At 42.5% G+C, this 19,100-nt stretch overlaps 1 protein-coding gene across 7 annotated transcripts; it reads left to right on the forward strand.

The window, feature by feature from the left end:
- The first annotated feature begins 1,252 nt into the window (after positions 1 to 1,252).
- On the forward strand, positions 1,253 to 14,786 carry tfap2a (transcription factor AP-2 alpha). Of its 7 annotated transcripts, none has more exons than XM_033638639.2 (7): positions 1,253 to 1,414; positions 5,742 to 6,161; positions 7,363 to 7,414; positions 8,982 to 9,207; positions 9,983 to 10,101; positions 11,790 to 11,931; positions 13,188 to 14,786. In XM_033638639.2, exons 1-7 carry the CDS (start codon positions 1,382 to 1,384, stop codon positions 13,474 to 13,476), a joined length of 1,281 nt encoding a protein of 426 aa, XP_033494530.1. In that variant the 5' UTR covers positions 1,253 to 1,381; the 3' UTR covers positions 13,477 to 14,786. The 7 variants fall into 7 exon arrangements, with proteins under 7 accessions (XP_033494530.1, XP_033494529.1, XP_033494527.1 ...); XM_033638638.2 differs by lacking the exon at positions 1,253 to 1,414 and adding an exon at positions 2,959 to 3,160 and having other exon boundaries at positions 8,988 to 9,207; XM_033638636.2 differs by lacking the exon at positions 1,253 to 1,414 and adding an exon at positions 2,961 to 3,160.
- Positions 14,787 to 19,100: the final 4,314 nt, after the last annotated feature.

Raw genomic sequence — 19,100 nt, forward strand, 5'->3', positions numbered from 1 at the left:
ATCCCCCCCCTCTCCACCACCACCACCACCTCCCTCTCTTTTGTCCAGTCCTGGTGAGGTCTATATAGCTGCAGGTATTGTGTGTGCAGTTAAAATGTGTTCGCCTTTGAAGTCAAACATGAAGGCTTGTTTTAAATATTAACGCCACAAAAAAATCTACAGATTCTTTGTGGAATTATGCAATTGCGAAAAACACACGAGTATAAAGGATTTATTGGAGAAAATGAAAAAAATGAAGTGTGTTTTTTCGTATAAAAGTTTGTCAAATATTCTTAGTGCATGCATTAAATATGTTTAAATACGGGTTTGATGTATTGAGGGAACCATCCATAATACAGTCAGCCAGCGACGTGCACCGCGTCCCTTTGCTGTCTGCATCAAAAACTTAAAAGAGGACAAAAATGTTTTTGTTTTTTTTTCTGACCATTATCACCTATGTGAGCGCACGTGTTGCTCTCCTCTGTGTGTGTGTTGGTGTGTGTGCGTGTGTAAGACAGAGAGAGGGGGAGCTCATTCGCTGTTGCCCCGAGGGGTCTACATAAGTATGTATTAGAAATAAACAGTGGATAAATAAATAATGACCCTCACAATAGCAGGGTAGCTCTCTGTGTAGAAGTAATGATGTTGGCAGTTAACCTTCAAGTTTTTTAACTTGACACAGTTTCATTTGCAGTGAGAATTCATGTTTTTTACCAACACAAAAAGGTAAAGAAGACAGAAAAAAGGAAAGATATCAAACAGATATTTAAAACATATTATCCATAAAATTATTATTATTATTTTTTTGCTTAAGTTTCTGGCAGATTCCCTATTAAGTCATTTTTATTTAAACATTTTCACCATAATTTAATAGGAGGGTAATACCACAGTGCACTTTACAGTTTTCTCACTTTTTTATAAATTATTTTCAGGTGAATACCTGATGCAAAGAAATCCTCACTTTTTAAAATATGGATTTTACATGGCAAAAGCTTAAGCTGACACTTTTCTGCAAATATAATTAATGTTTGTTTTTTTTTAATGAATAAAAATGGCTGTGATTGTACCTCAGAGTTTCCTCAAATATGTAACATCAACATTTTTTATTTGTTTTTATCGTTTATCTCATTTTTTGTCACTTAAATATGACAGCCCAGGCCTATCCAGCAGCACCCAGTCAAACACACTTTCTCACTCTTTCCCAGGTAGTTTCTCCTTTCTCGTCCACACCCGCTGCAGTGCGCATGCGTCACCAGGTGGCCCCCGCACCGTTTTTATGGCCAGGTGAGGCGATCCGGTCCAGGTAAAAAAGCAAAAGGTTTACTCTGGGACCGGAGGCTCAATGAGATAGACACGGCACCGGATCGACCAAAAATCCACCAAAGGCAGCAGAAGACAAAGAATGTCAATTATGGGCAAAATGGGGGACTGGCAGGTATGTGCTGCTTACTTTAAGACAAAAACACGGCTGTGAAAAATCCATGAAAACTGTCAAAGTGTCGACTTGTTGTAGGATGAGGCTGCACATGCACCGTAAAAATCTTTTGTTAAGAGAGTTGGTACAGTGTAGTTTATGGGTTTAACCCGTCAGGAGATCACACAAAGAGAGTCGAGATATTTTATTTTGGAAAGTCTGTTTTGCGGTGATGTAGCCTTACATGTCAAATTGTCCATCTCGAAAACCTGAGGCATGTTGTTGAAGCTTATGCGCGTTTCACACACACTGTTGTGTGTTTTAGCATATGTTAAAAATGTGTGGAAACAGACATGAGGTGTGGGTTTGTGAGAAGTGAAGTTTGGGCGAGACGCAGCCTTTATTCCGAAATGTGTCGGTGCGCCTTTGGAGTGAAATCCAACTTTCCATAAATGTAGTTGAGCATATATTCACTTTAAATTCAGATTACATGTTTTAAACTGACGAGTTAAAAGTTAATGGACTTTCTATAGAGTGTATCTTGTCTGAGCTTCACTGAAAACCTGGCCTTGTTTTGTGAGGTGTGGAGGATTTAAGAGAAGACCTGCTGAAACAGAACACTTCAGTTTCACTCGTTAAAAACACGATCACCACTACGACTATAGACAAGCAGGCCAGATCTCCAGAAAGACACTCGCATGCATAGCTGTCATTGTCAGCCAGTATCATCGCTCCATTCTCATGAATAACAACTGCTCGCTAAAATAAAGCACCTCGCCAAAAATGGTAATCCAGGTTTTAAAGGAGAGGGGCCAACGCCTTAAAGAACTGCCGACCTGTCTGCTGACCCACGACCTGCTGAGGTGAAGGCTCGGCCGGCGACAGGACAGAGCCAGGCTCCCTCAGCCGCTCATTCAGATGAAACAAGGCCATGTTGTTGTGTTAATTATTTACATTCACCCCCCCTCCTCCTCCTCCCTCAAACCCTGCGCCCTTACAGGTAGTCAATGGACCTGTAGAGCCGCTCCGAATGGCTCACCTTTTTAACATAACACTGGAAGAATAGCCTCTCAAGGTCTCCACTCTCAATGGGATTAAAATAACAGTTTGGGAGTTTTAAAAAAATCAAGGTTGGCAACAAAGTGTGCGACAGGGTTGTATTTGCATAGGCATGCTGTTTCCACATCAATAAGAGGTTTTACAGGAGTGCAGCCACAAAAAAAAGTTATTTCACATTTTTGCTCCTTTTTATCAAACAGATTTATCCTTAAAATCTTTAAATTCTGGAGTTGCTTTTCTGTCTCCTCGCGTAAAATTCTACTAGAAACCGTCCCAGGTGCATGCAGGTCCCCATGCATGACTGTACCCTCCTCCCCCCCTCACCAAACACACACACACACCTCACTGAACAGTAGAAATAATAAGCATGTGTAGCGTCTTGCTGCTTTAGTTTTTACCTGTGCGCTGTCCATTGGTGTTGTGTGAGCAGATGGGGGGAATCAAACGGCTGTTGATATGCTAATGAGGCCCTGTGCCAGTGTTATTACAGAGCTGCTCCAGCCCTTCACTTCCACCATTAGAGGGAGACCTCAGAGCGCAAGACAGACAGCAACCCACAGCTTCAATAAAAGTAGTTTTTCTGAGCGGGGAGCACAATTCACTGAGTGAAAACAAGACTAAGGCGATACCTATACTCAATATCCACCTCAGCAACCCATGAAAATGCTTTGGAAATTAACTGATAACATTAAATATGAAGATTGCGAGGTAAGGGGCTCCTCTTCCATTTTGTTTAATTTAATTTTTGAAATTTACTGAGACGATTAATTTTTTTTTTTTAAGGGATGTGTTGTATTGTTTTGATCCAAATATGTCATTCTGCTGACAGCTGCTAGTGAACACATTTAATTCAAGTGCAGGATGAATAGATTTATGTCTTTTATTAATTTCATAGGTGCTTCTTTTTTTGTGTATTTGTGTAGATTAAAACTGGAGTATAATTTAATCATGAGAATAATTACAATATTAATCATGACAATAATAATAATAATAATAATAATAATAATTCTGCATTTTAATAATAACAGCTGAATTTAAAATATTAGTTGCATGAGCAAAAGCACACCACTGATTATTTTTTCTCTCTTTAAATTCACATTAAAAAATAAATCCAAATATTTTATGACACGTGAAAACATTAAAACAATAATATACACTTACCACGCTTTTAATTAAAAATACATATTTTGGCTAAATGGCAGATGTAAGCGCTGCCTGCTTTATTCACTGCTCACATGGCATGGACATTTACCCTTCAATTTTAATTTCTCTGCAATTTGAGCCGTTAGATTTCGCGTGTGTGTGTGTGTGTGCATGTAATGTGTGAGGTGCATACACTGAGTGATTGTTGTTATGGGCATAGACAAAGTTTGGCAGTAATATCAGGGACTTGTTTAGGAGTGGAGAAGCCAGTCGGACGTGTTTTGAACCCGCGTCCTGGGAGGATAGGGACGACCGGGAGTAGGAAAACAAAAGCTGGGCACCTCCGCATTCATGCTGTGGTATTGTTTTTAATTTACAGACAATGTTCTCCTGCTGCTGTGGAAGCGAAAAAATTAAATTTGCAATCGAAATCCGGTCACAGCCCGGTGTTTCGTAATTTAAAAAAAATGTGTGATTAAGCAGGAAGGGGAGTGGAGTTCTCGTTTAGCCGCGCGTAAAAGTTGGTGAGAGCGCCGGATCCGAGCGGCCCTGTCAAACACTTTAGGAGTTTATTTTTCTGCGTCTTTCCGGGTCAAAGTTAAAAGTTAGCCGGTGTGACACTGGGTTTGGTGTCGAGGAGGAACCGGTGGATTTAATTCGGCGGAGACAGAGGAGAGAAAGGAGACCCATGGAGGACAGCTCGCTGTCGGAGTCTGAGGTGGAAAACAAAGGGACGAGCGGTAGAAATGAGCCGGTCGGAGTGCCCATAGCGTCGTCTGCTGGATTTTCACCCAGTTCAGAGGTGCACGTTGTTTCCTTCCATGGCTGCTTCTTCCCCTGTCTGTGGTCCACCTCCCTTCATTCCTATGTCTTTCTTTCACTTTTGCGCTTTGGCCCTGGGACCCTTTTAAAATGCCCCCCCTCCTCCCTCTCGCTCTGATTCGTCAGCCGAGAGTGAATGTCCCTCTTTTTGTCTCTCTCTCTCTCCACTCCCTCCACAGTCTCTCACTCCCTCTTTCTCTCTCACTCCCTCTCTCTCCCCATCTCTGATTAGATACTGATTCCTCCTTTCAATGGACGTCATTTAAGCGCAGACTCCTGCCTTGAGTTGCGTCCTCCGCTTCACGCCCGATTTCCGACCATTCTTTCCTTATTATTAAGTATTCCTGTAATATTAATAGTCATGAATGCGCTCTATTAGGAGTCCAAGAGGGAGACGAAGAAGCGGCTCTTTTGCTAATATGAGCTCAAGCGAGGGGACGGCAGCACTGTGATAGAAGCCAAGGAGAGCAGGGGAGAAAAGAGGGTTTACCAAGAGAAACTTTTCAGCCCAAATCCGCCAGCAACGCCGAAAACCTGCGTTTTTAGACCCACATGAAGGGCAGCGGGGATCTAACCATTTATTTCTGATGGATTATCGTCCTGCTTCTGTGGCACATATCTGATCGCCGGGGCCATCGTGATCTTTCAGGAGAGAAGACTCTTTTCGGGGGGCTGTATTTTTTTGTTTTACTGGTTAATTCCCCTTTGCTCGCCCCCCAAAACACTCCAAAGTGTTTTTCGAACTGTTTATTCATTTCTCGAGTGGCACCAAAAAAAATCCTGTTAAATGTTAGTGCACAGTTTTTCCGCGATGGTAAGTTGCTGCAGCCTCACCGTGTCAAGATACTTCCAATTTGTTTGCACCAGATTTTGTTTAAATATTTCTTTCCGCTGAAAAGTGTTTTGTGAAGCTTGCATGCTTTGAAAAATCTGCGGGACACCTTGGAGAAGTGCTGAAATAATGCAAAGGCTCGGGCATCTCCACCTCCGGAATTTCGATGTTTTATTTGATTATTTACTTTTGAGTATTTATTGTCATGTTATTTTATTTGTTAAACTTTGCGGACAAGTGCTTGATGTGTGAAAATGCTGTCCTTATTGCTAAAATCAGTCAGGAGAAATTATTCAGATTTAAGAAAACAGATTCCACACTTGGTCTAATTCCTGTCATACACTCAGGCCATATTTGATAATGCCCCAGCAGAAGCCCGCAGAGCTTTCTCCAGTTAAAACAAAGAGGGAGAAAATGCGATCATGTATGCTTGTGTATTACTGAAATGTATTTAGGCTAAAACGCACTTTTCTCTCTGTCCTTCCCTGCCAGGACCGTCACGACGGCACCAGCAATGGGACAGCCAGGCTACCTCAGCTGGGCGGCGTGGGCCAGAGTCCCTACACGAGCGCCCCTCCGCTCTCCCACACACCGAACTCGGACTTCCAGCCCCCGTACTTCCCCCCACCCTACCAGCCCATCTACCCGCAGTCTCAGGACCCTTACTCGCACGTCAACGACCCGTACTCCCTCAACTCCCTGCACGCCCAGCCGCAGCCGCAGCACCCGGGCTGGCCGGGCCAGAGGCAGGGTCAGGAGAGCGGCCTGCTGCACCAGCACCGCAGCCTGCCCCACCAGCTGTGCCGGGAGTACCGCAGGGAAGTGCTCCTACCGTCCGGCCACGGCATCGATACGGGACTGTCGGACTCTATCCCAATCCATGGAATACCTCACTCTTTAGATGACGTTCAGGTGAGGCAGCATTTACCTGAGTTAATCTTTTTTTCCTAGGCTGCTTAAAAATAGAGAATAATATAACCGTCATTATTAATTGTTGGCACAGCTGGTTACCACTGTTATATTCTGAATTAATATTATAAATAATAATCAAAACGGCAATGGTGTTATTTTTATTTAATTATATAATATTAGTTTTTAATTATTATTACAATTTAAGCACCATGCCTTTCATGTTAGCCTCTTATTCATTTTAACATTATTACATTAATATTAAAAATGTTAAATATTATTGCTATAGTTTATTAACTGTAAGCAGGATGACACGCATTAAATTAGCCTCTTATTGCAGCTATTTTTTTTACACCATGAAAAATATCATTTTTTACCTCAGTGTTGTCAAAATTACTTTTAATAAAACAGCACAAATCTGCATGGTTGTTTCCATTTTAAAAAGATAGTTTCCCATGCGTAAAACATTGCAAATTCTGATAGCTGCAAAATCCGATGTGGTTTTGTCCTATTTAACACAATTAATTAAATGAAATAGATTAAAAGAAAATAAAAATGCGCACGTATTTGCACACTGATTTCCTCACGTCCTCTGACTTTATTTGATTCCTCAGTGTAAAAACAGATGCGCACAATCACATCATAACACACTGCATGCACCCTAACAGCAGAATTGAGTTTGGTGGATTGAGTTTAGGTTAATAGCTGCGATTACTAAAGATGCATGATAAATGAGCGCTAAAATTGTCAATAACCACTCGTTCTTATTTAGAGGATTCTTCCCAGTTTTTAATCAGAAACAAACACCAATAATCCTCTAATTAGTTCATAGGCCTTTAATAGGCTGCGCTGCCGTAATTACTATCCAATCTAGATTAGAAGTTTCCTTGTGAGTAGAGCCAATATGAGGGCGAAATTAGGTCAGGATTATGGGGCGACACAGCTTCGTTATTTAAGTCTGAGTTTGTGATCTAGTGTAAAATGCGTCCATCAGTGGGACCCGCTGAAAACACTCGTGGACAATAATAACAGGTATGGGCCTCGAGAGCCTCCATGTTGGGGTGATTGTGGCCGCTAATTGTGTCAGGCTTTGTTCGTGCACAGCATCCATTCACTCACACACACTCTCTCTCTCACACACACACGACTGATACTTTCCTGCCTTTGTGCTAAAATTGTCCTTTTTTTTGCATTTGTGTCACAGCCTGTTGATGATCAAGGAATTCACATTCCCGACCAGACTGTAATTAAAAAAGGTAAGCAATTTCCTCCGAGATACCATGCATGTTTCTGCAAGCTGCACACCGCTGGGCTACACACACGCACACACACACACACACACTGGGCTACACACACATACACACACCATTCACCATTCTGCTCGAGAGAACTCGATGCAATGCGGTAATGCCTGACTGATCCTAATACGCAGTAGCCTATTTTTCATTACATGGTTTCCAAGTGCATCAAACTGGCTGCACCTTTTTTTTTTCTCTCCTCTCGCTGATGGAATTTACTGTCAGCGTTTCAGAGCAGCGGGGAGATGAGTAGAGCTGGTTGGGCTTTGTAGGCCCGTGGTATTGATGGTCAAAGATATAGGCCCATAGACGATCCTGGCACTTCAGTGGGGGAAGCTGCAATCACACTGCGTGGTCAAATTTAAAATGGAAGTTGGTACCGGTGGATGGAGCACATGCAGGCCTTGTGTGTGTGTGTGTGTGTGTGTGTGTGTGTGTGTGTGTGTGTGTGTGTGTGTGTGCAGGATGGTGCTCTGTCATTTAGGGATGGAATCAAAGTCGGACTTGTTGTTGGATTTTTTTTTTTTTTTAAATTATTTTCAGTTTAAAAATCCGATTCTTGTTGCTAATGATGCAACACGAGCAGACCCCTTTTCATGGTCAGGTTTAAAAGCGTTTTGTCAGGTCAAATTAGAGCTCGCTAGATAAGATGTGGGGCGATTTTTCTGTCTTTCCTTTTCCGTCTTTTTTCCCATTCTCTCTATTTTGAGTCTGTCTATCTGCGCATCAACATGATAATTGGCTTCTTATATTAGTAATCTCAAGAGTTCGTTTAACTCCTATTGTCTCTATTAGGCTCCCCTGAGCCATTAATGTCACAAGTGATCTATCCAAAGGCGCACAGTCCCCTTTGTCTCCGGTTACTGCACACCAGAACGGTGTAAAGCCCAGTAGTGTTGAGCCCCCCACCCCCTACACTCCACCAATACCCCCCCACTCCCCGGTTTGAAATCACACACGGGCGACGGCGTTTTGCTGGATACCGAGGATATGTCAAAATAGGTAGACTGAACCAAATCTCTCGGTTGGTGTGGCTGCTTTGTGCAAAGTGGATCCACGGTGCGCTAAAATGGACTGTGTGAGCGCTCAGATCCTGGAGATCCTCGCTGTCTGCTGCTGAGATCTCTATGCTTCGATAAAGAGCAGATGAATGGAAATATTGTGAATTTTGTGCGTAAATAGTTGAGCGAGAATTACGCACGATCGTCCTCAATGTTACTGCTTCCATAACACACACACAAACATTATTTTTATTATTATTTCTGTGATTGTTAGTGTTATTGCCATGTATAGGCTTCCATTAGTCGTTTTCCTCTGCATGTTCTTGTTGCTGAAAGTGTACACATGTGGTGCTAAACTCTAAATCCGGGGCCTAAATCCCCCCTTCTCATTTAGTTAAGGCTCTGCATTGCATGAAATTCACTGAGCACGGTCTCTCTCTGCCTCACCCCTCCCTCCCTCCCTCCTTCCCTCACTCTCTCCATCCCCACCATCCCTCTCCCCCTCTCTTTCCCTCCCTTGCTAGGTCCAGTGTCTTTATCCAAGAACAACAACGTCTCCTCCATCCCCGTAAATAAGGACGGTCTTTTCGGAGGAGTGGTAAACCCCAACGAGGTGTTCTGCTCAGTTCCGGGTCGCCTGTCCCTCCTCAGCTCCACATCAAAGTACAAGGTCACGGTGGCGGAGGTGCAGAGACGCCTCTCGCCGCCCGAGTGCCTCAACGCCTCTCTGCTGGGCGGGGTGCTGAGGAGGTGAGTTCGACTGGAAGGCTGCAAAAACAAAAAAAAAAAAAATCTCTCCTCTCTCTTTCTCTTTGTACCTGTGTGTGTGTTTGTGCCTGTGTGCGTGCGTATGAACTCTCTCACTCGACTCCAATTCTGTCTGTGAGCGTGCATCTCTCTCCCTCTCTCTCCTCTGTACCAAGAATAATTAAAATCGACCAACCATGACACCTAGCTCCTGCATTTAAAGCAGGAGGGGTCTGTTAAATTCCATATTAACTTCCCTAGCGCATGGATCTCTCTCTCTCTCTTTCCCTCCCTCCCTCTCTCTCAAATTAATGTAGGCCTAGTCTGTTTCAAGCCCAGCTCTATAGGCCCAGTGAAGGCATTACACATGAAAACATTGGTCTCCAGTGAACTGTCTACTGAAGTGCTGCAGACACGCAGCCAGTAATAGTACTGCCTATTAAGTAGGGCTTTATTTATTCATTTTGTACAGTATTTGTCTGCTGGTGAAAAAGGCTGGGCTCTTTTGGTATTATTTATAGCTCGTATGAGGGATGTAATGGAGGGTGAAGCCAGCCAAATTCAGTCCATTCACCTTTTTAATTAGTGAAAAAAAAGGCTGAGCCACATGCTCACATATGATGCATATATAAGAGCATGCACCACAGGAAGTAGCATCAAAATACCAGGAGTGGAGTCATTAAAAAATTCCAAATGTTCCTGCCACTAAATTCACATTATAATTACATATAATTTTTTATATATATTATATTTAAATGTCTGCTCTGTTCTGTCACAGGGCCAAGTCCAAGAACGGAGGAAGATCCTTAAGGGAGAAGCTGGATAAAATCGGCTTGAATCTACCTGCGGGCAGACGCAAGGCAGCCAACGTCACCTTGCTGACGTCACTAGTCGAAGGTAAGTCGAGCGCTGTAAATCACGTTCCCACTCTTGTTGCTCCCGCGATATCAGGTGCTTGCAAACTGGGATTTTTTTTTCTCCCCCTTCTCTCTCTCTCTCTCTCTCTCTCTCTCTCGTCTTTCTTTCTCTGTGTTGGAAATCAGCATATGCGCTCATCCGTGTAATGTGGACCGACTTTGCCTCGCAAGTAATAAAGCATGAAGGATGTGTGTGTGTGTGTGTGTGTGTGTGTGTGTGTGTGAGAGAGAGAGAGAGAGAGAGAGAGAGAGAGAGAGAGAGAGAATAGTGCTGGTAATTCTAGTGGCTTTGCAGCGTTGGCCTTCGCTTTCAGGAGCACACTTGCAGGTCCACGGCTGGCCTAGTTTATACACTGGATGAATTTGTGTTGAAGTCCAGTTAATTATTGAGTGTTGCTTGTTTATTGGGCGCCGCTGAGCTGCTTCACCTCATGGATGAGGAGTCGATTGATTTATTAACCCTGCATTGTTTCAAACATTAATACAAGCCTGGGTATGGCTGCTTTTTAATGGTGACTTAATTCTGTCGTTAATAGCTTCCCATGCTTTAGTTTCACTGAAGATTTTTGTTGCATGCAAATGGCATGGCGCTGACCTATTGGGAGCTATATGTTTTGGGCCTATTAAAGAATAAATTAGTCAATTATGGCACGCTGGGGGAAAAAAAGATGCCTTTTAGGCGACTGGATAAATCCATTTTGCTTGCAGAGTTGAACCGTATTATTCAGTGCAGTGGTATTTTGGTGTGCTGTGGGTTTCCAAAGGTGAAAGCCTGCGATGGTTCATTGGTCCCTGTTAATCATTATTGCAGAAGAGGGCCGAATGTTCATTGTGCTTGGTAGAAATGTGGTGCTGTATTGTAATGAGCCTGGAGAAATGTATGATTCTGGATAATAAAGGGGTGGTGGCACGCAGGCAGGGAGGGGGGGTGGAGGATGATGGCAGAGGGTGGGAGAAGGCAGCCGGTTATTTAGTGAAGGGACACTGCGTTTGCTGAAGTGCTGTCATTGTTTATGATCCGCTCCATTTTATGGAAACGAGTTTACTGGACTTGAGCTTTGATGCTAATTGGCGCATGCGTTCTTCCGGAGTGGAGGCTTATGGGCAGGAAGCCCTGCAGTAAAAACTCAACTGCTTCAGGAAATTAAAACCAAATACTTGGAGGAAAAAAATAACCAACAAGAGAAGCTCGGGCGGAATGCAACCTGTAATTCTCATAGCTGAATATGTAAAGACAAAGATTTAGGTATAACCCTTTAAAAATTGCTTCCCCATGCCTGTGTGATCTGCTGGACTTCCGATAATGTGCAAGCATTGGTAATCAATGACATGGTGTTAAGCATGACGCTCCGTCCATATTTCATATCCACTTATTGTTCCCCTCCATATTTCAGCGTTCTCACGGTATGAAGGAGAGAGCTGACGTGTATTGACAGCTCGCAGGGCTCCTTTATTATTATCGTCACTATTATTATTATTGTTATTATGCTCATTAGTGTTGCTGTGGAGGCACAGGTGCTGTAACCCTGCTGTGTGGACGCTCTGTGCGCATCATGTGTTGGGTCCAAACAGGGGGTGTGAACTGCTCTCAATCTGATGTAACCATATTAATAAGCAAACACATTCAACCTTCTTTTTTTTCTTCTTCCTCTTCTTCTTCTCTCTCAGGCGAAGCGGTACATCTTGCCAGGGATTTTGGTTATGTATGCGAGACCGAGTTTCCAGCCAAGGCAGTAGCTGAATATGTAAACCGTCAGCATTCCGACCCAAACGAACAAGTCCAAAGAAAAAACATGCTATTGGCCACAAAGTAAGTGCTGTTATCACATATCACTGTGTCACACACATCGAGTGCATCTGTGTTTATCTGGCACACACACACACACACACACACACACACACACACACACCTCACCACCATTTTCAAACGTGCCCGTCTAACACAAAAAAAATCCACACACATGTCAGACGTGTAATCATAATAAAAACACACTGTCATCACTGATCATCTCCTTATATTAATTAACACACTTTTACTCTATTGTTTTTTTTAGCCACACACTTTTTGCTACTCCTGCATTTTATCCAGACTTTTCTTTTTTTTCTTTTCTGATTATTAACACATTTAATTCCACATTATATTTTACACTATAATTAAATTAATGCAGTTAAATACACTGCTGCTGTTGACTTGTTGGCCTGTTCCTCATCCACACACACACACACACACACACACGCGCGCGCAGCAGTATTGTGTTTGTGATTTCAGTGACATTGACACATAGCTGGTTCACATGCAGCGCTACCATTGGTGTTGGTTATTTTTTACTACGTGTTAACTGAAACATGGGGATTCCTTAAATGGTCTACGTTTAATATTGATGACGGGCCCGCTGTAATCAAACAGCTGTAACCGCTTATTACAGGCTTAGTGTTTATTAAAATACCAACACCATGAAATAGCTTTTAATGATAGAATATGACTTTGTATACATTATGAAAATATTTTACATTAATACACAGTGTTGTGCAAATAAGCAAAATGTAAGTTGCAGGTGGATGTTTTTTTTTTTTAAAGCGTTATTAATTTAAGTTTATTGTATTATTGGCTGACTGAAGTTTTAAAATGTTGCTCTCACACCGACAACTCATTTGGACTCGTGTTTTCCTTTAAAGTCTTAATAAAAGTAAGATATCCTGCCACTGAGCTCTGAGATGAAGTTTCACCTGTTTGTAGCTCCAGGACATTTTCTTTAGCCAAGTGTTAATTTCTGCAAACACAACAGAGTAAGAAGCACAATTTCATCCCACTAATAAATGTTTTAAAAAAGAAAATGAGATGATTTTTGCAGTGCATTTTTGCATGATTTTTGGCTGCTCACTTTTCTCTTACTTTAAGGGATTTTACAGAATTAGAATTTACAGCCCAGCTCCCCTGCAGGACTGACTGATTATAACAAAGGCTATTTTTTTGCAGTGTGCCCAGTTAGATTTATTTTTATATTACAATGCATGCTGGGATTTGCGATGTTCTGGCTCACGCCGCTCTGTCTCTCTTTGTTTCAGGCAAGTCTGCAAAGAGTTCACAGACCTGCTGTCCCAGGACCGCTCGCCGCTGGGAAACTCACGGCCGCAGCCCATTCTCGAACCGGGGATCCAGAGCTGTTTGACCCACTTCAGTCTAATCTCGCACGGTTTCGGGACTCCGGCACTGTGCGCGGCAGTCACTGCCCTGCAGAACTATCTGACCGAGGCTATCAAAGCCATGGACAAAATGTACCTCAACAACAACCCCAACAGTCACTCAGATAACGGCACTAAAGGCGGAGACAAAGACGAGAAGCACAGAAAGTGATGTTTCCATCCCACCTTCACCGAGGGCCAAAGTCCGGGGCCCTTCTTCTACACCGACCCACACCCCTCCGCCTCGCCCCGGCCCCCACCCATCCAATATAAATATTATAAATACCTTATAAATACTATTGATAAAGTTAAACGTGCCACTTCCTGATCTTGCGCGGTTTTACATGTTTTGTTTTTACATCCCACTTTGGATTCACGGGGGGAAACACGACGCAAGAACCTTCTTCTTCTTCCAACACCTGAACCATATGAAATGTTATTTAAAAAAACGAAAAAAAAGAGAAAAGAATAAAAGCTGCAGAGGAACAGCTCCAGGGCGAGGAAAAAGGTGTATTGCCTCAGCCAGAGGACTTTTTTATGTACTCCCCTTATTTTTTATGAGCTGCAACGAATGGACTGAAATCCAGCGACCCCTCTATATCTCAATTTTACGATTGTGACAAAAACGAAGCTAAAAGAGGATGAATTCTTATCAGTATTGTGAATAATAAACTTGAAAAACAAAGAGAAATTCCACAGAGCTCCATGTCATGACTTCAGTTGTAGACTCTCACTCTCTCTCTCCAAGCGACCAACTTGAACTTTTTGAATTTCAACACGATTCACGGTTATATAAGGGAATCAGTGTTCATGTATGTATATATTTATTTATGTGTAATTTAATGGGAATTGTAAATATGGTGCGTCTGTTGAAACTTCTTTTTTTATTTATCTGGTGCCTCCTGTTTTAGTGGGTTTGAATATTCGGTTAGTTCTTCATGTGATTTTATGGTTCTTAGAAAACAGAAGTTTGGGGTATTTTTATTTCTCTGGGATATTTCAATTCAGCCCTCTTGTAGCATGTTGAGGCGACATTGAAGCAAGTGAACAAATTGAATAGAAATAAACTTCCATTTCTCTCTATATATATCATCCTTATTCAGTTTTTTTTTTTTAAATTTGAGACAGAGCATATAGGTGAGACCCTGAGGAGATCTGTTTTTTTTTGTTTCTATTTTCGTTTTTATACAAGCTTTTATGTGTTGTGCCAATCAGAATACGTTTCACCTCTTGTTCTCTCCTTGAAGCACCATAAAAGCAATAAATGGAATATTGTCTTTTTTTTTTTTTTTAAATGTTGGAAGACATTCAAAAAACATCTTTTTGGGACCACCTGATATCTTGTTATGTCCGATAATGTCCAAAATTGGAGGCGGTTTTAGCTGTATTGTATAGACATGTGCTGGCAATAGTTCCCATGCCTGTCAATGTATTATAGTCCTTTGTTGCCCAGAAAAAAAAATAAATATTTGATACGCTTCATCTCGATTTTTATTCACATCTTTTAATTTTTTATTCACTGCTTAAAACGCCCGGTGTTTTTTTTATTCTTTTATTTCTATTTTTTGTCTTAGTATTTTTTTTTTCCCATTCTGAACGGCTACAGTAATTGAGTTTAAGTCTCCCCTGACGATTGCTCCTTGCAATAAGCAGCTGAACTCATTGTTTCCCTCAAGTATAATAAAAAAAAAATCTTACTTTAAACTCCCTAGTTCAGAGCACAGGATCTTATGCAGGCCAAATGGCTCACAACAATGGATATATTCGCGTTTGAAGTGTGCAGCGCCACCCCTCCAGCTAAAACCCTCTGAGATGTATATAGGCCTGGTGTGCAATGTTTGGTTGTTATAGGCTATATTTGGCTCCCCCCTCCTGCCCCCCCCCCCCCCCCCCCCCCCATCCCCCGTTTATTCTGTGCTGGAGCCTTATTCAAAGACATGCATCAAATATTTGTTGTGTTGTTTGCCTCTCAGTGTAATCAATGAACAATCAGCGCTCAGTATGCTGGATTTTTTTAATCTATATCTCGTGGTATACTTTCATAACGAATCTCCTTCTCTGACTGGTATTTTTTTTTGTCTCATGTCGTTGTGTTTGGCTGAGTGGGTCTATAAATGTGGCTATCACGCAGGCTGTAATAGCAAATCTGATGCTGGCCTTTGCTTTATTTTGCGTGCAGAGCTGCAGAGTGCAGGCCGTTGCATAACATTTGAGTTTGATTGTATATTGATGGCGTGGCACCTATAGCTCCGGAATCTATCTCGTCTGGAGCATGAATCAGTCTGGTGATATATGCATCTTGGTATTGTTTCTTGCTTTCCCTATTTCACTGTCTGGTAACCATGCAGTTTAAAATATTGTAACAACTGGGCGACCCCCCCCACCCCCCCCCCTTTCCTCCTCCTTTCTCCTTTCTCCTCCTTCCTCCTTCCTCCTTCCTCCTCCTCTTTCTCTCTCTCCAATCTCCTCAGCAGCCATATTTATTATCTGCATGATTTTCGGGGCCCTGGTTTAATTCTGAGGCAGTTGTTTTGCAGGAGGGTGAATGAAGCCTAACTGTACATGTCCTTGGCATAATTGCGATGCACAGTGCTGGAGCAGGTGAAGCGAGGCATTGTCTGTCAGGCCCTGTTTTTGTTGGCTCAGTCTTCAGATTGTGTGTGGGATCCTGTCCTCAGGCACAATAGCTCACTCATAAAGGGGAGAGACTACCCGGCTGCTCCTGCTATGGTGGATGTGAGGGGGGGAATAGCATAAATAGTCACTTTAAGGGAAAACAATCGTATTAAAACAGCATTCACTGGTATTAGCGCAGAAAGGAAGCCCCCTCACGTGTGTCATTAATGCTAATGTTATTTAATAAATTTATCGGGTTTTGCTTGGATGAATGAAAACAGGTTTTTGAGGGTGAAACGAACGCATTAGAAATAGTGGTATCTGTGACAATGGTGGATATTTGTGTGCATTATTAGTGTGAGATGAGGAGGATCGCAGGGCCTGTAATTGTGCCTGTCTGTGTAATGGAATTGGAGTGTTAAAGAAACTCTAAGTCCTATTGTCTGTCGTTTTTGTTTACACCTATACTTGCCTATAATTTGCATACCTTTTAAATACAAAATTGTAATGTTAGCCTAATTTGATCTTAAACAGGTAGAGCTAGTTTCTCATAATGCCTCACAGCGAATTCATTTGCAAAGAAGAAAAAAAAAAACAAGGTCTGAAATTTGAAGAGCCAGTCAGCAATACCCAGCTGAATTTGGCTAATTCAATCCATAACTGCTGCTTGTCTCAACTAAAGCAATTACAGCTGATTCCCGTATAGTAATTAATAAGTGTGAGGCCTGTTGTTATCAAATATTCTGGAGGATATGCGAAATAAAATATATACCAGGGGTTAGAGCGTCTTGCTCAAGGATGGAGTGAAGATTTTTCTTTACATCTGCTCATTTCACACAGTATCTCTCCGCTGGTGAAGGCAGGTTCAGTGAGCTGGCGCTCTGTTGATATTTATAGTTTGAGGCAGAGATGTAATGAAGGACAAACACAGACAGACTTGAACCACCTCTGTGCGCGCACTTTATTCTGACTTTAAATCAAAAGCTGCAGCGCCAAATTTAAATAAACGGAACATGTATCGATGATTAATTCAGAGCTTGGATTAATGCTTGTGTGCTAATACTGCCACTATATTTATTCTTCATGCTCCTCGCCTTCTATTGATCACTGTCTGTCGGGCATTTAACCCAACTTTGCATCTCCAACCAGCTGCACTTCACTGCTGCTGCGCTCATCGCTCCAAATGCGCAAATAAATGTGTCCCTTCCTCTCAGCCGCGTTTGTGGTCAGAAAGTATTTAGTTGATGCCGCTGAGGTCACTGCTTGGTGAAAAAGGAGTGTCTGCATGGCCTAATTACCCCTGTAGCACCATCGCTACAACAGTCTGCACTGTAACGCTCGCAGGGCGATGCTTTGGAGCTGCATGCAGGGGAAGATATAGGGCAACAGCCTTCAAGGCCCAGATTTGTTCTCTGCACTGCCACAAATGTTATATTGGTGTGATTGGAATTTGATTTAAGCCCAGCTGTCCTCCTGACATTTAAACAGAGGGATCTGATGGAGATTGAAGTGATTGTTTAAAGATGATCAGTCACTGCGCAGTACTTTGGGGGAAAAATGTCTTTGCGAAGGATTAGTGTCCACACAGTGCTGGAAAGTTTCTCCTTATTGATGGAACAGAGATGTTTTGAGAGAGGATTTTGATGGACTACGCATGTTGATGCTCCAGAAATACTCACAGAGACAAAGTCTAACATGATAGAGAGCAGATGGGCACTTGTATCGATACAATTTCTGCAAATAAGTGCAGTCCAGAAGAGCTTCCTGTGTCAGATTTGCGCGTTTCAAACTGCCGGCTTAATAGTAAGTGGCTTGGACAAGACGCAGGGGTTCCTCTAAATGACATTTGATACGCTCATTGGTGCAATCGAATTATGTGACTTTAAAGTTTGCAATGAAGCGCAAAATGTCTAATTGTCTTCAACTCTGACATCAGCCTCATTTTGGGGGCTGCCCCCCCCCCGTATGGGCCCCTTGCCCACTCTGCGAGCCAGGGCTCAAGAAGCCAAGAAAGGTCAATGACTCCACCAAATCATCAGCTCACCCCTGATTACTCGAGACATTAGGTAATCGATTAGAAAACATTAAGTGACTTTGAATAAACAAAGGGACTCCTGATAGGCGCTCAATAATCCCACCGCAATATGGCTCATTCACAAAAATGAGAGGTGTTTGATTAGTTGACATCTGCAGAGGAAGGACACACACACACACACACACGTATAGAATTTTTTTAATGGTGTCTATTTGCCTATTTGACTCAAGGTTTCCTCAACAATAAACAATGTTTGCAGCACTTATCAGGAATCATTGTTGTCCTCCAGTCACCTATCAAGCACCGAGCTCTGCCAATTTCATGGGCTTGTGTTTCCCCGAATATATGAGAAAAGGAGCGGATTAAATTTGTGTTAATGTTTCCCCACTTGGTTAATGCAGTTTATATTCTAGTTTTAGTCATTCTCTCTCTCTCTCTCTCTCTCTCTCTCTCTGCCTGTGTCTCTCCCTGCATCCTCTGCAGTCAGCCAGGGGGGGAGTGTCGCCCCGGGCCAAACATATGCTTCTTTCCATTGCACTAATCCAAATGCAGCGTGGAGGAATAATTGCTCGAGTGGCCGTGGCTTCGCAGGGGCTTTGTCCCTCACTGGCTCCCGTCAGCCAGGCACACGCCATTTCAATCAAGTCTCTCTGTCTCCCTCTCTCTCTGTATCAAACCCCAGACCTTTTATCAAACCAGACCCTCACGCTTCATAAGCACACAGACACATCCTTTAAAAATTATTCTTTATTTTTTATTATTCTAAATGTTGTTGTTGCTGTCAGGTCACCACATTTGGAGCACCATCTTCATTAATATTGACAGTGCACCACTTTGGCAGGCTTTATTGGCAAAATGGGCGCATGAGCAATGACTACAAGACTTTTGTCAGGCGCATTTTACATATTTTTTCTCACAGATTCCAAGCACCAAGTGTTATTCAAGTCAGGGGGGAGAAAGAAATCCACTTGGTCATCCAAGCAAAAAGTTGACATGGCTGATTATGAGTTGCTTTGGCTGTAATATGCTGCTGGAAAAAGACAAAAATGAAGTGACAAGTGACATCATGTGCAGAGCTGCACAGATGTTGCTTCAAGCTCGAGGCAGTTTGGGAATCTAAAATGCTGAGGGCTAATTTAAAGTAA

Source organism: Epinephelus lanceolatus, chromosome 20, assembly GCF_041903045.1.
Source record: "Epinephelus lanceolatus isolate andai-2023 chromosome 20, ASM4190304v1, whole genome shotgun sequence".
Classification (NCBI taxonomy): domain Eukaryota; kingdom Metazoa; phylum Chordata; class Actinopteri; order Perciformes; family Serranidae; genus Epinephelus; species Epinephelus lanceolatus.